This window comes from Neofelis nebulosa, chromosome 2 (assembly GCF_028018385.1).
Source record: "Neofelis nebulosa isolate mNeoNeb1 chromosome 2, mNeoNeb1.pri, whole genome shotgun sequence".
NCBI lineage: Eukaryota > Metazoa > Chordata > Mammalia > Carnivora > Felidae > Neofelis > Neofelis nebulosa.
Window position 1 is genome coordinate 87,066,224 of NC_080783.1, and position 17,643 is coordinate 87,083,866.

The 17,643-nt window shown below is 39.7% G+C and overlaps 1 protein-coding gene across 31 annotated transcripts in view; it reads left to right on the top strand.

Moving 5' to 3' along the window:
* The window catches only part of GTDC1 (glycosyltransferase like domain containing 1), a 404,807-nt gene that overhangs the window by 314,558 nt on the left and 72,606 nt on the right, over window positions 1-17,643 (top strand). For 26 of the 31 annotated variants that reach the window (XR_009257563.1, XR_009257564.1, XR_009257566.1 and 23 more), the window contains 2 exons: window positions 12,731-12,892; window positions 17,060-17,404. The exons of 2 other annotated variants lie outside the window; for them this stretch is intronic. Coding sequence is in view for 26 of the 29 variants with exons in the window: in XM_058715393.1 (XP_058571376.1) it covers window positions 12,731-12,892; window positions 17,060-17,404 (507 nt within the window). In the remaining 3 variants the exon portion in view is untranslated. The remainder of the gene's footprint in view (window positions 1-12,730; window positions 12,893-17,059; window positions 17,405-17,643) is intronic. 3 more of the 31 variants (XM_058715394.1, XM_058715402.1, XM_058715403.1) reach the window with 1 other exon arrangement.

The following is a 17,643-nucleotide window of genomic DNA, read 5'->3' on the forward strand; positions in this document are numbered from 1 at the left end:
CTCCTTTTAGCCTTTGTAGGTATTAATCCTCAGGGTTAGGACCTCAGCTGAAATTCCAGGATAGTAGGAAAAGTCCCATTTTACACGTATGACATAGAGTTATTTGGGGTTGTGAACATATCACATGATAAAAAGTTTCTCATTTTCTTTTCCAAAATGTATCGTTAGTTATCACAGATATTTTCTCATTCGTTTATTACTTTTTTAATAGTGACCCATGCCATTAATAAATTCATACTCGTTTCTTCTAGAGGTATAGCTCTATTACAATAAAATGAAAAAAATATGTCAGAGGAGTGCTCTGCATTGCAAAGCCATTTCTATGTCACAGTGTATAGTCCTTTGAAGCAATATTTTGTTGATCATGGTGACAACAAATTCAATATATCTAATAATACTGCATAGCAGGTCTTCATTCTCTTTCCTGTTGATGTGACAGTCACTCTTTAATGAAACCTTATTTTGTATACTATTTGCATTGTAGATCAGGAATGAAGAGCTGAGTTTGCTTAAGCAAGAGCTGAGCTGTTTATACTTTTTATATTCTTCTATCAAGAAATAATTACCCTTCAACCAACCTTACCTCCTTCTACTTCACATATGCAAACCACCTGAAATAAAGCACACTCAAACACCCAAACCACGCAGCAGTATACAAAAACAATCAGGACCCAGAAAGCCATAAAATAGTGTGTGCATAGCCCTTTCCACTTCCTTGTACCAAGGCAGCCATTCCTTCAACAAGTACATATGGAACATCTACTGTGGGCTGTAAACCTGGGAGGCAGTAGAGTTGATTTTGCTCATTTATTTACTACAGGGAGGAAAGAATAAGATTTGTTTTAGCTCCAGTTCTGTAAACTCAAAATGTTTTTTCTGGCTTAACAAAGATGATACCGTAGTAAGACTTTAGTATCTCTTGGTTTGTTGTGTATAATTCTCTGCTGGAATACATCTACTACACATGGATTGGTTTTAAATGGCCTTCAGCACATTGCTGCAGGCACATCTGGCTGGTTGCTCTCTCTACTCCTAAACTTACATTCAATTTTACAATGATCTGACTTTTGACACCCTTAGAACTTGGTTGTACCCTGGCATATGTTATTGAAATGTTGAATATTGAATTTATACACAGTATAAATTAGGGTGCGCACTAATTCAGGTGGTATATGCAATACTTTAACATAGCCCGTGCTAACAAGACGCAGACTCAATACATCTAAATTATGGAATAAGTACATCTTTAAGATTACATGAATTTTTTTGTTTTATATGAGAACTCCACCAAATAGTTACTTTTCCCAGGATATTTATTATTATTAACATTTATGGTTAAAAGTATATAGTTTCCACTTATATCCAATGTAGTATTAAAAGATATTTGCATCTCTCTGTGCTTATGACCCACAATGATACAAACTGTGAATGTATATAATTCTCCACTAAAAACATTTGCTCCTATTCAAGAACCCACTATTCAAAGAAAGGGTATTTTAAGGTGGAAAATAAACAACCTTCTGCCAAAAGGGGCACCTGGGTGGTTCACTCCATGAAGCATTTGATTCTTGATTGCAACTCAGGTCATAATCTCACAGTTCGTGGGATCGAGCCCCATGTCGGGCTCTATACTGACAGCATGGAGCCTACTTGGGATTCTCTTTCTCTCTCTCTCTCTCTCTCTCTCTCTCTCTCTCTCTGCCCCACTCATGCACAAGTGCTGTCTCTCTTTCTCAGAATAAATAAACTTGAAAAAAAAATTTCTGCAAATAATGTTGAACCTCAGAATAATGGATTGTTGTGATCTTGAAACAACCAACATACTATCTCTTTAAAAAGGTTGAAAGAGGAGGGGTGCCTGGGTGGCTCAGTCATTTAAGCATCCAACTTTGGTTCAGGTCATAATCTCACAGCCTGTGAGTTCAAGCCCCACATTGGGCTCTGTGCTGACAGCTCAAAGTCTGGAGCCTGCTTCAGATTCTGTGTCTCCCTCTCTCTCTGCCCCTCCCTCAGTCATGCTCTGTGTGTATGTGTGTGTGTGTCTCTCTCTCAGGAATAAATAAAACATTTAAATTTTTTTTTAAAAAACTTGAAAGAGGAAAACTCAATCACATGTTAAAAATGTCTAATTTTTCTTCTATTTGTTTTTCTTATGACAGCAGAGATTTCAGTTTGAGTAGGCACTCCATAAATACCTGCTGATTGACTAATAGTTTAAGGAAATGTCTTAGAGTTTCAATAATTGGTAAGATTTTAAGTAAGGACAAAACGTAGGTACAAATCTCTCTCTATTGCCTCACTTTGGTGAATCTGCCACTTTTCCAGGCATAGTAATCGATACCTACATGTGTCATCCTCACGTCTCCTCAAAACCTTCTTTATGATGTTTCCTGTCCAACATCTCTTACAGTTTAGCAAGTCAGAAACTGGCTATAACAGCCTCCTGTGGGATTAGGCCCTTAAGAATTGCAAATACTGAAACTACTATACAGAAAAGATGAAGTAAGTTTTTAAAACAGTAGCATAAGAATAGATCTATAACATGAGAAATAAGATACTATAAAAATTAGTGCATATTTTTAAAGGACTAAGTAGAATTTTTATATATTCATTAAAATGAACTCCATGGATATGTTAAGTATTAGACGTGTGTGAAAAGAGAATTAGTGACCTAGAAGCTAGATATTAAAAAATAAAAGGATAAGAATCCAGCACGTGTCTAATAAGACTTCCAGAAGGAAAAATTAGAGAAAGTGTTAGAGGCAATATTCAGAGATTTGGGCAAGAAATTTCCAGATTATTAAAGTCATGAATTCTCAACATCATACATATATTTAGTTTTAAAAGGTCAGAGAGTACAAAGAAGTCTGTAAAACAAAGCAAAATCCCTTTCCCCAGTCCTTCCCACCCCTAAGCTCTCCCACCTGTAGAGTCTACCACTGACAAAATGTTTAAATTTTCTTGTCTTGCTCTTTCTTAATCTTTAAAATAGATATGATCTATTGACTTCCTATGAGTAGAAATTATTTAGTTAGCTCTCTTAGAACACGAGTATCCATGTGCATGCGCACGGGTGCACACGTGTTCACGCACATACTTTCCCTCACCCTATCCTTCCAATATGGCTATCTTTCAACTTTTGATTAATTAAAGATTCTGTGTTTATAGCATTATTGCTATGTAAGTATGTTTCCTGCTGAGCATCGTGGTAGTTTGTTTTTTGGTTTTTTTTTTTTTTTTTCTTGAACAACTCTTTACCTTTTTCCTGGGGCTAATTATTGCTTTGACTGTATCTGCTTAGTTTCTGTGTCACCATCATAAACTCGTTCCTAAGCTTTGTGGCTGTCACTAAGTCATTTTGATATGGTCAGTCACATTAGAAAACCTATCATTTCCATGTTTGGAAGGACTTCCTGGAGGACCCCATTTTTTGCCCTCTGTTCCTTCTAGTTGCTTTCTGGGCCCTTGAATCAACTATTTCCTGGATCCCATGTCTCTCTCTCTTGTTTTATGTTCTCATCTTAGTGTGCTGTATCTACCTGTGAGGTATGCACATGGGAGCTAAAATTTCTTAGGAACTTGCATGTCTAAAAATGACTTTATCCGGCCTCATATTTGATTGATATTCGACTGAGTTTTGAGTTCTCATTGAAAATCATTTTCCTCTTAAGTTTGAGGTAATGTTCTATTGTTTTTTACTTTTTGAACTTCCTGTTGAGAAGTCCCATTCTTATCTATTTCTGATCCCTTGCATGTGACTTCCTGTTTGCTCTCCCAAAAGGTGTTAGATTTTCTATTTCACCTCTGGTGTTCTGAAATCCCATAATTCTGCTTGGATTGGATTTTTGTCCCTTTCTTATGCTGGTCACTCATTCCTTTCAGCACTAAGGATTTTCTTATATTTTTCCTTTGGTTTTCTCCCCCATGATTTTCTCCAACTCCTATTCACCAATATTGAACCTTAAATGGGCCTGATTTTGTTTCTTTTCTCCTACTCCGTTCTTTTCATTTTTGTTTTTCTGCTGTCTGTAAAATTTTCTCAACCTTATCTTCAAATTTTTCTAATGATTTCTTTTTAGTTATGATATTTTTATTTGCAAGCACTCTTTTCTGTTCCTGAATGTTCTTTCTTATTGCATTCTATTTTTCTCACCATGAATGCAAAATCTTATTTTATCATTGTGGATGTGATAGGATTTTTTTTTTTTAAGTTTTCATTTACTCCTCCCTCTGTCTCAGTGTCTTTCAAGGTCCTTTTCTGTAGTGGTTTGCTTTGTCATATTTATTTCATGTTAACAGTTTTCTTCAAATGTCTGATGGTCCCTGGCTGTTCTTTCAGATTTGAGAGTGAGACCCTGAAAGATGTTTAGAATTTCGGAGACAGGGTCTATGGACTAGTGACCATTTTCATGGAATGAGCAAACAAGGGATTCACTTGCGGCACCCCCACATGTCATTGTCGACAGGTCAGTCCAGTTAGTTTCCAGAGAAAGTCTCCTCCAATCACCTGTATGGGGAATCTCATGCTGTCTGAGAGCCAAATGGTTAGGGAAGGGCGCTGGAGAGGGGTGACCAATAAATGGGCACAGTTTCACTTAATTTCCCTCACGCTTGCCTTTAGCCTTACTGAACCCCTCAAGTGAGGAAGCCTCCTTTCTGCTGTTGAGGTAGAGGGTGGGAGGTGGGGAGAGAGGGGAGACCAGAGGCAGATCACTGTGCATGGGGAGGTTGTCATATCAGAGGGGTTTGTGCTCACTGCATAGAGAATTGTTACCAGTTCTGTTTTCAGTTCTGCTCCACATCTGCACCTCCCAAGGTACCTGGCATGTCCGATACCTGAGCCTTTGGAGTTTCTCTGCAACAAATGAACTGCTGCTTCTTGGCTAACATCACATGCACAAGCAAAATCGTCTGCACGCATAGACGTGTCCTGCCTCCTCCTCTTTGCTCAAACACCACTCATTCCTATGCTTTCCATCTTCTGAAATTTAGTTGCCATTTCTTTCCTGTTGTCATCTTTTTCAATTTTCCTCTTTTTTCTTGAAAGTCTTTGCCGTTTTTAAAAATTCCTATACCATTATTTTAGTGGCAATTCAAAAGGCAAGAGGTATTTAAAATCGGTGTTTGCTCTGCCGTGTGTCCCCAGTCCATTCTTCATACTGCAGTAGTGTTTATTCAGCCCCCATCTGCCTGTAAACTTTTCAAATGGCCACACACCGCTTCACTTATATTTTAAAGGCAGAAAAGCCTTCACCTGGTTATACCTTGGACCTCATTTTTGTCCCTCCCCTACCGCACCTTCATTCCTATTCACACCCAATTCACACTCTGGCCATATTTTGCTTTTTCCACTGGACTGTGTTTTCCCTCCAGGTCCTTTTCACATGCCATGACTCTTGGCACAGCCCACGACTCACAACTGGCTACCTTTCAGTCACCACCGTAGCCTCAACTGAAAGATCACCTTCTCTAGAGAGCCTTCGTTGGCACCAACCCTGTCTCCAGGACTGGGTTCCCATCATCCTAACACCTATTCTTTCCTGATCAGAGCACCTACCACATCGTGTGTTCCACGAAGGCAACTTGGCCATTTGCTCGGCACGGAGTGGGCACTCCAGTTTTTGTGGAATGGTGATTGAATGGTTTTTTTCTCCGAACCTTTTTCACTCAGTATTTAAACGCCTTTCTTAACCTTCAAGCCTTGGTCATAGTCTAGTCATAGCCCAGCAATTTACCCATCTGTTGTATTTTGACCTCTGTTTTCCAAACTTTCCATACTGGAAACTGGAGAAAACCTGAAGTAAGCAGAAGTGTTTGTACACTCACTTTGTACACCTGAAGGCTTTATTTCAAAGTAATAGTAACAAAACTGTATCTTCCAGTAATATCAGTTCAGAATAAAGTCTGGTTCTGTGGCTTAACAATTAGGCAGCAACAGAATCAGTACGTGATGTGGATCAATACTTAGTGCCCTAGCATTTAATGCAGTAGCAGGGAAAAAAAAAAAAAAGCGGGTTCTGCTGGAAGTTGGATTTGCTGGTGATTTTGATTTATTCAGGTTGTGGATGGGCAAATGAAAAAGGGAAAGGAAAAAAAAAAGACTGGATTTTTTGATGCCCATCTGTTCGTGCTTCAGAGACCTGGAAACTGATGTTTTAAATTTCCTGGTTTTACTTTCTTGGTTTATGCAGCTTTAAGAAGGGAAAAGATGGAAACTCTCAGTTAGAAAAATGAAAAGAATAAAAGGGAAGGAAAGGAAAAGTGAAAGGTAGGAAAAAAGTACGAAAGGCAACAAGTAATAGAAAGGGAGGAATATATTTGTTTGATTTATAACATTAGGCTTTTTTGTAATTCGTGTGCCTCTAGGCATGAGTACAAATCTTTGATTAGTATACAAATGAAAATAAGGTAACATTAAAATGCCCGCCTTACATGGAGAGCTAAAGTGTAACTGGTAAGAGTTAGCAAGAAAAACATATCTTTAAAAAGGCATCAGTCTGGTTCAGAAAGTAGGCTTAACTATGAAATGGCAGTGGAGCCAGAGACCAGAATTTTTTTAACTATTGAGTATCTTTTCATAACAATGACCACGTAATGATAATCTTCACCATTATTATCAGTAACTAAAAAAAAAATAGTATTTACTGAGCTCTTACTATGTGCCAAACAACATGGAAAGCCTCATTCTGCAAGGCAGCAATAATATTATCCCCATTTTACAGATGACGTGACTGATACTTAAAGAAAAAACTCTTTCCCCAGGTCAGCTAGTAAGTGGCAGAGCCCTGAATTTGAAACAGACAATGGGCTCAGAGCCCTGCTGACCCAGTATGCCATTTTGGCTGTGAATAGGGACCGTAAGATCAAATCAATAGGTTTGATAGGATATTTTGATCCTCGTTCTTCTGTGAGAAGTCTCCGACTGGCAGTATTCTCATTGCTTAGGGGAGAAAACCCAAGTTTAGGAAAATTAAGTGACTTCATTCACAACCAAACAAATTTTTAGGAAAAATTTCTTTCCTAACACTCCATTCTCTATTATTTTTTCTTATTCTTAATCAACAAGTAACATTTTGTGCCACACAATAAAATTCACATTTTCTCTTCTTTATCCTCCAGATTTTCTTTTATCAGTTTTGGTAGTCAGCTCTCTCTTCTTTGACAATATTCTCTCGTTGTCACTGTCTGTCAGCATAAACATAGTGCCTCCCACTCCGTTAGTTTCCTAATACTCTATTCAGGAAATTTCACACATCACAGTGTTGACCCTTCCTCCTTTTCTCTGCAGCAGTATCCATTTATATTGGTCAACTCAGGCTGCCATAACAAATTACCACGGGCTGGGTGGTTTAAAGAATAGACATGTATTTTCTCACATTTCTGGCTGCTGGCCACCTGAGATCAGGGTGCCCGCACGGTTGGTATTGAGTGGGGCTCTCTTCCTGGCTTGCAGGTAGCTGGCTTCTGGCTGTGTCCTCACACGTGGTAGTGGAAGGGAGGAGAGGAAAAAGAGACACAGGGAAAGAGAGATCTCTTCCGCCTCTTTTAAGGCCACAGTCCCTACCGTATTAGGGCCCAATCTTTATGACTTCATTTAACCCTTGTTACCACCTAAAGACCCTGTCTCCAGACATAGCCACATTAGGGGTTACGGCTTCAACATACAAATTTTGAGGGAACACCTTTCAGTCTGTAGCACCAATGCAATGATGTCATGCTCAAAAAGGAGAGTCTCTAATTGGAAACGCTTCCAAAGGAGAATTCTTATATTTGTTTGGAAAGAAGAAAGTGATCCTTTTTTTTTTTTTTAATATCAACGTATTTTCCCATCCTGCTTTCGACTCCTAAATAATGGCGTCTCAAAAAAAAAAAAAAATCATGGGATAGAACACGTGATTAGACATAATATTTAGAGTTTCCTTCGGTGCTTTATTGAGGCTATAGAAGACATGGGATTCCCAGAGTAGTGAGAATAGTTACTTGCCAACAAGGTATATCCTGGCAAAGCTGCTTGCTTTGAGCCTATGTACGTGTGAAACAGCTACTTCCTCTTGCGTGAAAGAGATTACTTCAGATCCACATTTAGGAACTCTTTCCTTTTTTATATACACTATCATTAAATTAAGTAAGGTGAAAGGATAGAAGATAGTGAAATTTTGCTTCTTGAGTTATTAATGAAACATAATGAACAAGTTATTAAGTTTGAATTTAAAAGTGAGATCATTTTAGTAACAGAATCAGTACACACAGTTTAGTTTAAAGGTGATATGGAAAATTTACACTTTCGGGGGCTGAGAGTCCAAAATGAGTGTGAAACGTTACTACGTTTGCACTAAAGGTTTTGTAAATACAGATATAACATAGGAGGATCCTAAATAATTGTTGGGTGAATATTTGTTGATGGATTGCAGTTTCCTATTCTCTAACTGGGAAATTTGGTGTTACCCAAAATGGCCTTAGGGCTCACTCCTTATATTATGGACGTTAACTTGAATGAGCAAAGGTGTGGGAAGTTTACTTACGTGTGCTCTGTACACACCACAGTTCTCTTTTAATCCTCTCCAGAAATTTGCAGATGCAGATACCATCCCATTTTGTAGACTATGAAGCACAGGTTCAGAGAAATGAAGTGATGTGAATAAATCCACGAGCACAGGAAGCGCCTGTGTACTGAAACAATCTGGATTATCCTCTATGCAACATGCCCATTGCTTAAGTGGACTTACTTACAGTGCTTCACGGAGATTTCTTGCCACCTCTCCTCCCCAAATAATTTTTGCATAGGCTCACCGTGGTATTTGAAATGATTCTGTTTGTGGTAAATTCCCTTGAGTTATGGTACTTGCCCCCTTTGAAGGGTGGGACACATTGAGCCTGGAAGGTGGCTAATACATTGTGGGAGGAAGTTTAAGATTGGTTTCCATAAAGACCGGGGTAGCAAGAGTTCCCAGGCAATCAGAAAGTAGTCTGAAGGTCTTAGGGACTCACTCACCAGTGGGTGGAGAATGCTTGAAATGGAGGAGGTAGAAAAATAAAGATTCCCTGTTTTCAGTTTAGCCTACAGTCCTGCCCAACTATGTTGAATTGCTCTAGTAAAGCTCGTGTAAACTAGAGGGTTTTCTTGTTCTAAGAGAGCTCTTCTTGGGGAGGAGTGGAGATCGTGAGAAGTAAGCTTACATGTGCTCACAAAGATGGCTCTGAATGTGATAAACATTTGTTCTGTCAACATGCAAGGTAGGTTTTCTTCTTCTCGTACATTTATGAGGACCTTCAATTTTCTGAGACAAGAATGTATTTATTCGTAAGGGATTTTGTAAAATTGCACACGACAAACTGCTCACAGAGGCAGGTGGTTAAATGAGCAATATATACAATCTAAAACACTTTGAAATCCAAAGAGAACAGAGCCTTGAGGCATAACTGTTTAAGTTAAATAATACTAACCACATAAACTGTGTTGTCAGAAGAGGTCATGTAAACAAACGGTGTAAGTGAGGTATGTGAAAGTGTTAGATTTTCAGAAATGATTCTTAGAAATCGTGGTGGGAAACAAAAATAAAAAGCAATAGGTTCATGAGCACAGGACCACCTTTTCCTAGGAGAGCCATACATCCCAGCTCTTTAAAGGACAGCCATCAGAAAATGATGGACCTTAAATAGGGAGGGAGCTGCAGTGTGTCTTTTGGACAGCCTTTAAGAGAAGGTGCTGTCATCACTAAGAGTGTCATCTCTGGGCCCAGGCGTGGCTAATGAGGCCAGTCTGATCACCACAAATTTGCTTTCAGTCTCAGCATGCGTTTCCCGGGCTAATAAGTGGGGTTTGCTTGTTAATTTTCACTGCAGCTAGTTTCTCTGGATTCTGTTTTTTCTATCTCGTCACAAAGCAGACTCTTCATAGTTTAAGTAAGACTCTCTTGCCCAGTGCCCTCTCACAGGCTGCTGTCAGTATTTCATGTTGACTCTGCAAGTTTACACCACGGGAGATGAAATTTGGTCCGGGCACCAAACACTGAACATCTAAACAACATGGCCTAACCGGCCACAGCGGTGTTGGATGGCAGTTCCCCCAAAGCATTTGTGCTATGTGTGTGTGGATTGTGACCGACTCATCCGTGATTTGAATTTGTTCATCTTTTGTTCCGCCAGGAGTTTCTTATTGAAACAGCCTTCGCAGACATGTGCCATCTATTTTAGGAGTATTAGCCCTTAGCCATCTCCAGGAAAGAAGAACAAGCATCCTACAACCAACCAACCAACCAAGCAGAAGTCTGTCTTTCTGTTTCATGCTGTGGTCTCCAGACATCTAGTTTTAATTATGATGGATTTTCTTGCTTGTGATTCCTTTATTTAGTGAAGATAGTGTGGCAAGAGATACAGGGGGGTAGATGTGTACACGTGAGAATGCTAGATTTTTACTTTTATACTTTATAGTTTTATATAAATCTGCTTACCATATAAGTGATATATTGGACACATGTGGGCTAGCATGATTTTTTAATTATCTCTGATATTTGCTTATGTGGCAACATTCTAAAAATGTTAATTTTGTAATTAATTTCCAGCACATTGTTTGGAAACAGTAAATAGTTTTTGTTATAAATCACCCGAGAACTTAGATCACTAAACTGCGTGGATGTGTCTTCCCAGTTGGTTTTGGAAAAGTTATTTATCTTTGATTCCTATTTCCTTTCTCCTCAATTCTCAGTGTGGTTTATATCCAAGAATCCACAGAAATTGCTGTGATAAAATCAAATGATATTTTTTTTCTGCTATCATCCATATTAGCCTTGAACCATATCTTCTGTCACTTTTTTTCACAGCTTCTCCTCATTTCTTTCAAACTTCCTTTTGTCTGCTGTTATGTGGCTTGGTATATGGCCTTCGGTTTGAGTTTCATCATTTCTCATGTGAGCACATTTCCCCACTCCTTCTGCCATCCCTACAATATAAAATATGCCACCACCCATCTTGCTTCTCAGACTCTGGCTGTGCATCTCCTAGGGTCTCAAGTAGCATTTCCCAGGATATCCTTTGTTACATACTAAGTCTTAAGGTGCATGCTTGGGGGTGGGGGAGTCCTCGTTTCATGAAGTGTTAAGTTTGAGAAACAATACACATAATAGTCCTATTACATAATAGGTGCTCAATAAACATTTTATTGAATAAACAAAAGAATGAATAAGTGAATATACTTATCGTATACACTAGCATGTGCTTTGGGGAGTTCTTGAGTGAGTAAGTGTTTAGGTCTGGTTAACCCAGCATTTACCAAATGTGTTTTCTCACAAAACCTTCTCTATCTAGTATTGCATAAAGCACACGTTGTGAAAACTCCAGCCTAAATGATACAATGCGGTGGCCATACCACTCTCCCTCCCTCAAACCCAAGCTAATGTCCAGAGAACCTGAGCTTTGTCAGCTCCTTCTTCTTGCCTACTCCACGGGCAGGCCACTTTCTCTTTTTTTATTTTTATTTTTGAGAGAGAGAGACAGAGACAGAGACAGAGCACCAGCAGGGGAGGGGCAGAGAGAGAGGGAGACACAGAATCTGAAACAGACTCCAGGCTCTGAGCTGTCAGCACAGAGCCCGACGCGGGGCTCAAACTCACAAACTGTGAGATCGTGACCTGGGCCGAAGTCGGACATCTAACCAACTGAGCCACCCAGGCGCCTCCAGGCCACTTTCTCTATTTCAGTTGCTGATGCGCTCCTCCCTCTGCCTTGGCTCAAACCTGCAATACTCTTTAACCAGTTATGCTGCCTTTCTCTTTAATCATCCACTAATTTGCACCATTTTTCAAGTGCTGTCTTCCAAATCTGTTTTGAGAAGCAAGACCGCTGATAATCTCTGTCTTGTGAATTCTTATCTGTGGGTATTTATGAGATTCTATAGGTTGAACTCACTATATTAAGTACTTTTTATGGAAATCTCTCAAAAGGATGTTTGTAGGCAGTGTATTCCATCATGACTCACATGTCAGCCATGATATTCTCTTCCGCAGCCCATGAATCAGTATTCATGTCCCAAGTCTACTTGACTTGCTTTATTTTATCACCTTTCTTCTGACTACCTCCATTAGTCAACGAAACATACTCTAGCCTCTCAACTTTAGCAGAAATAAGCTAAGATACCTAGAGCGTTTCCTGTATCTGCCATCAGTCTTAACATCATTTAAAGCCACTCTCAAACCTAGTGTTTCCAGATTGATCTGAATAAGGCCATTCCTGTAGGGCCAGCTCTAAGTCTGTGTGTGTGGACGTGGGGTGGTGGGAAGAATCCAGTTTTGGTCTAGAAAGTACATGCACCAGCTGTGTCTTTGAACATTGCCCAACGTAGTACCGGGGTTTTGTGGCAGTGCCTCTGGAACCACGTTGGCGGACAGAGGTGGTGAGGAAGGAATGGTGGTTGTGAGGACAGGAGGTGGTAGGGAGGCTCTGCTTCTGTTTCACAGATGAGCTATTGGTGGGGGAAAATGGTTGGGGCAGGGCCCCATGGCTAATAGTAGACTGGAAATGATTACAGTGATCAGAATATTCCTAAAAGTAAAAACAGGTTCTGATAGAGCTGAGAGACTCAGAAACGGGGAAAGACATTCTACGAGTACGATGGGCAGTAGCATTTCCTTAAGAAAAACTGGGCAATTATTAAAAGGCAGATCTGGCAGAAGCTCTAAAACGCAGCTCACTGGTTTTCTTCTGACTCTCTTCTCTCTTCCACTCCTTATCTCAGGACCTTTTCTCTTCTCATTAACACCTCCACCAGAGTTGGAGCTGGGGAAGAGAAAGGGAATGTTCAGACATGTGCCTATTTGCATACTCACTCTCTTGAGTTAATGCCAGGACGGCAGCACATTCTGTCCAGTTCAATAGAAAAGCCAGTTTCACCGCATCGGTAAGGTATTATTTTCTTTTTTAGCATAGAACAGTTTATTGCCAAGCTTCTCTTAACTGTACATTACAAATAGCGTCTGATTAAGAATGTTCTGGATGGGTTAATTAGTGTGGTGACTATTATTAAGCAAACTGCTTGTTAGTATTATGCCTATTTGATCTTGGTATTGATGTGAAGTAATTGACCATAGAGCTACATTTAGAAAAGCTGGAATAAAGTTTTTTGATTTCTATTATGGCAATAAATTGTTTATATTAAACATGTCTATGAAAATATGAGTTTCATGCCACAGAGAATCAGAATAGACTCTGTGGAATGGTAGATGCGCATTGTTTTGTTGTGTTTTGTTTTGTTTTTTAGAAATATTAATACATTTGTCCAGCTTGCTTCACGACCAGCTCTGTTAGAGCAAAGTAGTAAAAAATTATTTCAGCGTGCTACTGCAGAGTGTATGAAAAGTAAGATGATTTTCACTTCCCTCACCTAAAGGACATACTTCCTTTTTACTTTAGCTAACTGCCTAACTACTTCTCTAACAGTCACCATATATAAACAGACTATCAAAGAAAAATATGGGAAGATATTCTAAGCAAGGAAAGCATAGCATGGAACCACCTTCTTTCATATACAGGATTATTATCTATATTATTTATTGGTATGTTGCCCAGTCCTGTTATTAAGTTTCCCTCACTATTGCATTTCCATAGGGAATTTATTCCGTGAGCTAATAAATTATACCATCACGGAGGGTTTTTTTTGAAATTCAGCTTAAATTTTCCCATTCTTAATTTCATCTCATTACTCCTAGTTATACCCCCTTGTACCCGGCTAAATAATTATCCTCTTTCCTTGGAGACTCCTATTATGTACCCCTCTACTTGTCACTTAACTAGGCTATTCATAGTTAGCTCCTTTAATCTGTCCTCATAAATCACTTCTTCCATTGCCTTAATCATTATTATTGCTCTTCTAAGAACTCTCTAATTTTCAAACATATACAGTTACAGGTGCCCCAGATGAAACCAGCTTTTGCACAGCCCTCTGTCCCCACAGACGCGGTGCCTTCCTTCTCTGTACACCACAGTCCATCACAAAGTGGCACCAGTTTGCTGGGCAAATCAACACAGGCTCATCTTGTCAAACTGCAGACACTCTCAACAGTGTTTTCTGTGTGTCCAACTTGCCTTCAGGATTTTCTTTCTCAAGTTCATAACATTAATAAGCTGAGTTTCTGCTTACGGTCCGTATTTATGTTCTGTATCTTTCCATGTCCCCACCTATCAAGTCAGTCATCCACAACCTGTGTCAGCATGGGATTCTGTTCATCCTTGAGAACATTTGGGAAGCGGGCCTACCGCCCTGCCCACAGCTAAATTCCTTGTCCCTTACCCATTCCTATTGTTTACTACTCTTTAGCCAATCTCCCATCCCTTTTAATTGGCAGTTGTATTCACATGCTGGCCAGTATAAATGGATTTTAAGAGTAAGTTGGGTCATGATAAAGTTTTCTAAGATAAAGTTATGTTGTTTCAATGCCTGCTGGTGCATATAGATAGATATAGATATAGGTATAGGTATAGATATAGATATAGATATAGATATAGATATAGATATAGATATAGATACAGATTTTTTTTTTTTTTTGGTGAATCCTTCCTGCACTAAATTTGTAATTCTGTTAAAATCCTTTTTAAGCTTGCCTGGCATCCTTTATCCAACATACAAACAAACAGGTTTCTTCACTCCCTTTATTGTTGTTTTCCAGATATGTACAGATGTTCCTTCTCTTGCTGTTTGTTTCATTTGTTTAAACGTTGAGATATTGTCAGGGCCACTGGCTGGCTCAGTTGAAGGAGCATGTGACTCTTGATCTCAGGGTTGTGAGTTTGAGCCCCACATTGTTTTTTTTTAAAAAGTTAAGATATTGTTATAGTTTACTCTTTTTTTCCTTTTGTGGTGTCCAGTGGGAGCTTTTCCATTGGATTTCAGTTCCTTAGAGTCTCCTCAGTGTTTTTGAATTTGTTTCAGGAATAAAGATCGTTAGTTCCCATAATAGTTCAGTAATGTGAGATATGAAACTATGATCTGTATATGCCCAAGTTTATTTTTAAATCAAGAATTAATTTATTATTTCATTAGGGTATACCAAAGGAGTTAGCACCATTTTTGTGTTTTCTCCATTCTGTCTACAATCATGTATTTATTACTTGCAGGGTTCTTGTATATAAGGTAATTTATCTCAAAGGGCTTTATGAGACAAGCACAGAAGCCCCCAAACAAGCTTTTTGGTTCTGTAATGTATACAGCACACTCCAGCCAAAGACCTTGTTTCCAGCCTACAGCAGAACCCACCCCGTTCATTAGTGTTGCCCATCAGTCCTCGCCCTCCGACCTAGCGAACATCCTCGACTCCTCTCTCCTGTTCTGGTCCCTTAGCACACTTCTTATACTTACCTTCACCTCTTCTCACCTTGCTTGAAATCAGTGGCCTCGTCTGTTGGCCTTGAGATCGTTGGCCTCGAAATCGTGTGACACACCACAGATTCCATACCTGCCATCTGAAACTTTTTTCCGGCTTCACTTTTTCTCCTTCCCTCAGCTTTGTAAGAAAGCTTGGTCTAGTCTCTTTCATAAGACCTACTTACTTTCCCCCTGGCCAAGAATCCTACATGCTATGCTGTTCTCCAAAGTCTTGCAAGACTTTTCGATTTCTTCAGGATCCACCTCCCTTCCCTAGCATGTGTCCCCAAGTGAACACCCTAGCGACTACACCTATGTGCACGTGCCCTATTAAGGAAAACTGATCTTGCTTCCCCATTCTCCTCTCAACCTCTCTTTCTCGGCCTCTCCCTCTTTGATGTGCACACTGTAACCTGCAGGCTGATTTCTGCCTACGCTCTCCACGGGGACTCCCCTTTGAGTAGCAAGAGATCCAAAAGCTCTTTGTTTTATCTGATGCTCTGGTACCTATGGAGTGTTTCATACACCCCCCCCCTTATGCATTTTTAAGGTTTCTTGATTCCTTTCTTACACATTGTTTTGAGACTCTTAATTCACTTCAACAGGGTGATATTACTCTCTCAGATTCTCTTTTTACTCTTCCAGATGTTCCTTATTGCTCTCCTTCCATGGTTCTTCTCCCTCACTTATCTCTTAAATGCATGTGCTCTCCATTTCTTCACTTGCCCAACAGTGCAGGGAAGGGGTCAAGTCTCAGGGACTCAGAGAAAGCACTTGTTGTCTGGCCTCAGTCTACCTGTCTACACCTCAGACTCTGGGACTTGACCCCAGTCTCTTTGGATTGCTTGTTATTCACTGAAGAGTTTATGGTCTTTCACGTCCCTTTGCTTTGATCATAACATTCCCTCAGTTCAGAACTTCCCCCTCTCTGCCTTTCACACTCCTTCAACTAAAACTGTCAGCCTTTACTGATCCCCCAAGTCAGAATTAATCTCTAGTTCTGTTTAAAAACTTGGGATGCCCATTCTTTATATGTTTCACCACAGGTTAGTTGGTTTGTGTCTGTTCTAAGCACTACTGGTTTGCTCCCCAATAGACGGTGAGCTTCTTGATCTCATTTTATTTAGATGCCTCTAGCAGTAGCAGATATCATACTCTGTATGGCAAAGCATTATGGGAAGATGGGAGAAATGGCACTGAAAAAAATATTCGGGGGACTATTCTCAAGGTCAATGTAATAAAAATGTGTGTCCCAGGTTCCCAGGCATACTGAACAGTCATGTGAGCAGAAATGGCCAGTGTTAATCAAGGAAGTTTCGAGCAGTTTTGTTGGGTAATGACTAAGTGTGGCTTGGAATATACACTGGGTCATGCAGTGACTGGAAAATGTAAAATGGAACTGCAACAAGATGCGTGAGGAGACAGTGATAAATCATCTCTCTACTTGGATTTTTCACGGGATGTACAGTGCAGGTTTTACAGCCACCGAAACAGTTTGAAAACAATGTGGTCTAATTTCAAACTTTCGAACTCTCTGTGGATGGCTACTACTTTTTTGTATCTTTCCTACTAGTATGTGGGTTACCAATTTAGTTTATTTTTTTTTATCACTTTTATACATCATCCTCATGTCCTTACAGAAAGGTAAAGGAGACGCTTTAAATAGTATTTTCACTGAAAGTGTATTGCATTTCCTTTTTGTAACAGATTCATGCCCAAGCACAAAACAACCCATCTACAGAAGATTCTCAACCTTAAAGGAAATGGTGGTGCTGCTCCATCGATGGCCCCTGCTTTCCACCAGGAGAAGAAAGGTTCTGAGAATCTACTGAAGAATTTTAATTCAGAGTCTGGACCCTGTAATGCTGCACAACAAGAAAACCTGGGTAGCTCATTAACGCAGGAGCCAGACTTGAGAATGTGCCACTCATCAGATAATTCGAGCTCTCTTCATGAGGAAGATAAACAAAATACGACTTCTAGTCCCTGTGACATTTTCGGTGGAATTGACGATCCACAAAGACCACTGCACATTGTGTGGCCTCACAGGTGGTAAGTTTAAGACACACCAATTTAGTGAGAGTTGGAGACTGGTCATAGAAAATATATTCTAATGGTTGACTTAGTAATTTATTGTCCCCATAGCTTTAGAAAAAGGTGGCATTATTGATGTCTTTATATAAGGAGTGGTGTGTTTAGATTAAATTTGAATTGCAGATAAATATCTGCAGTGAGGGGCGCCTGGGTGGCTCAGTCGGTTAAGGGTCCGACTTCAGCTCAGGTCATGATCT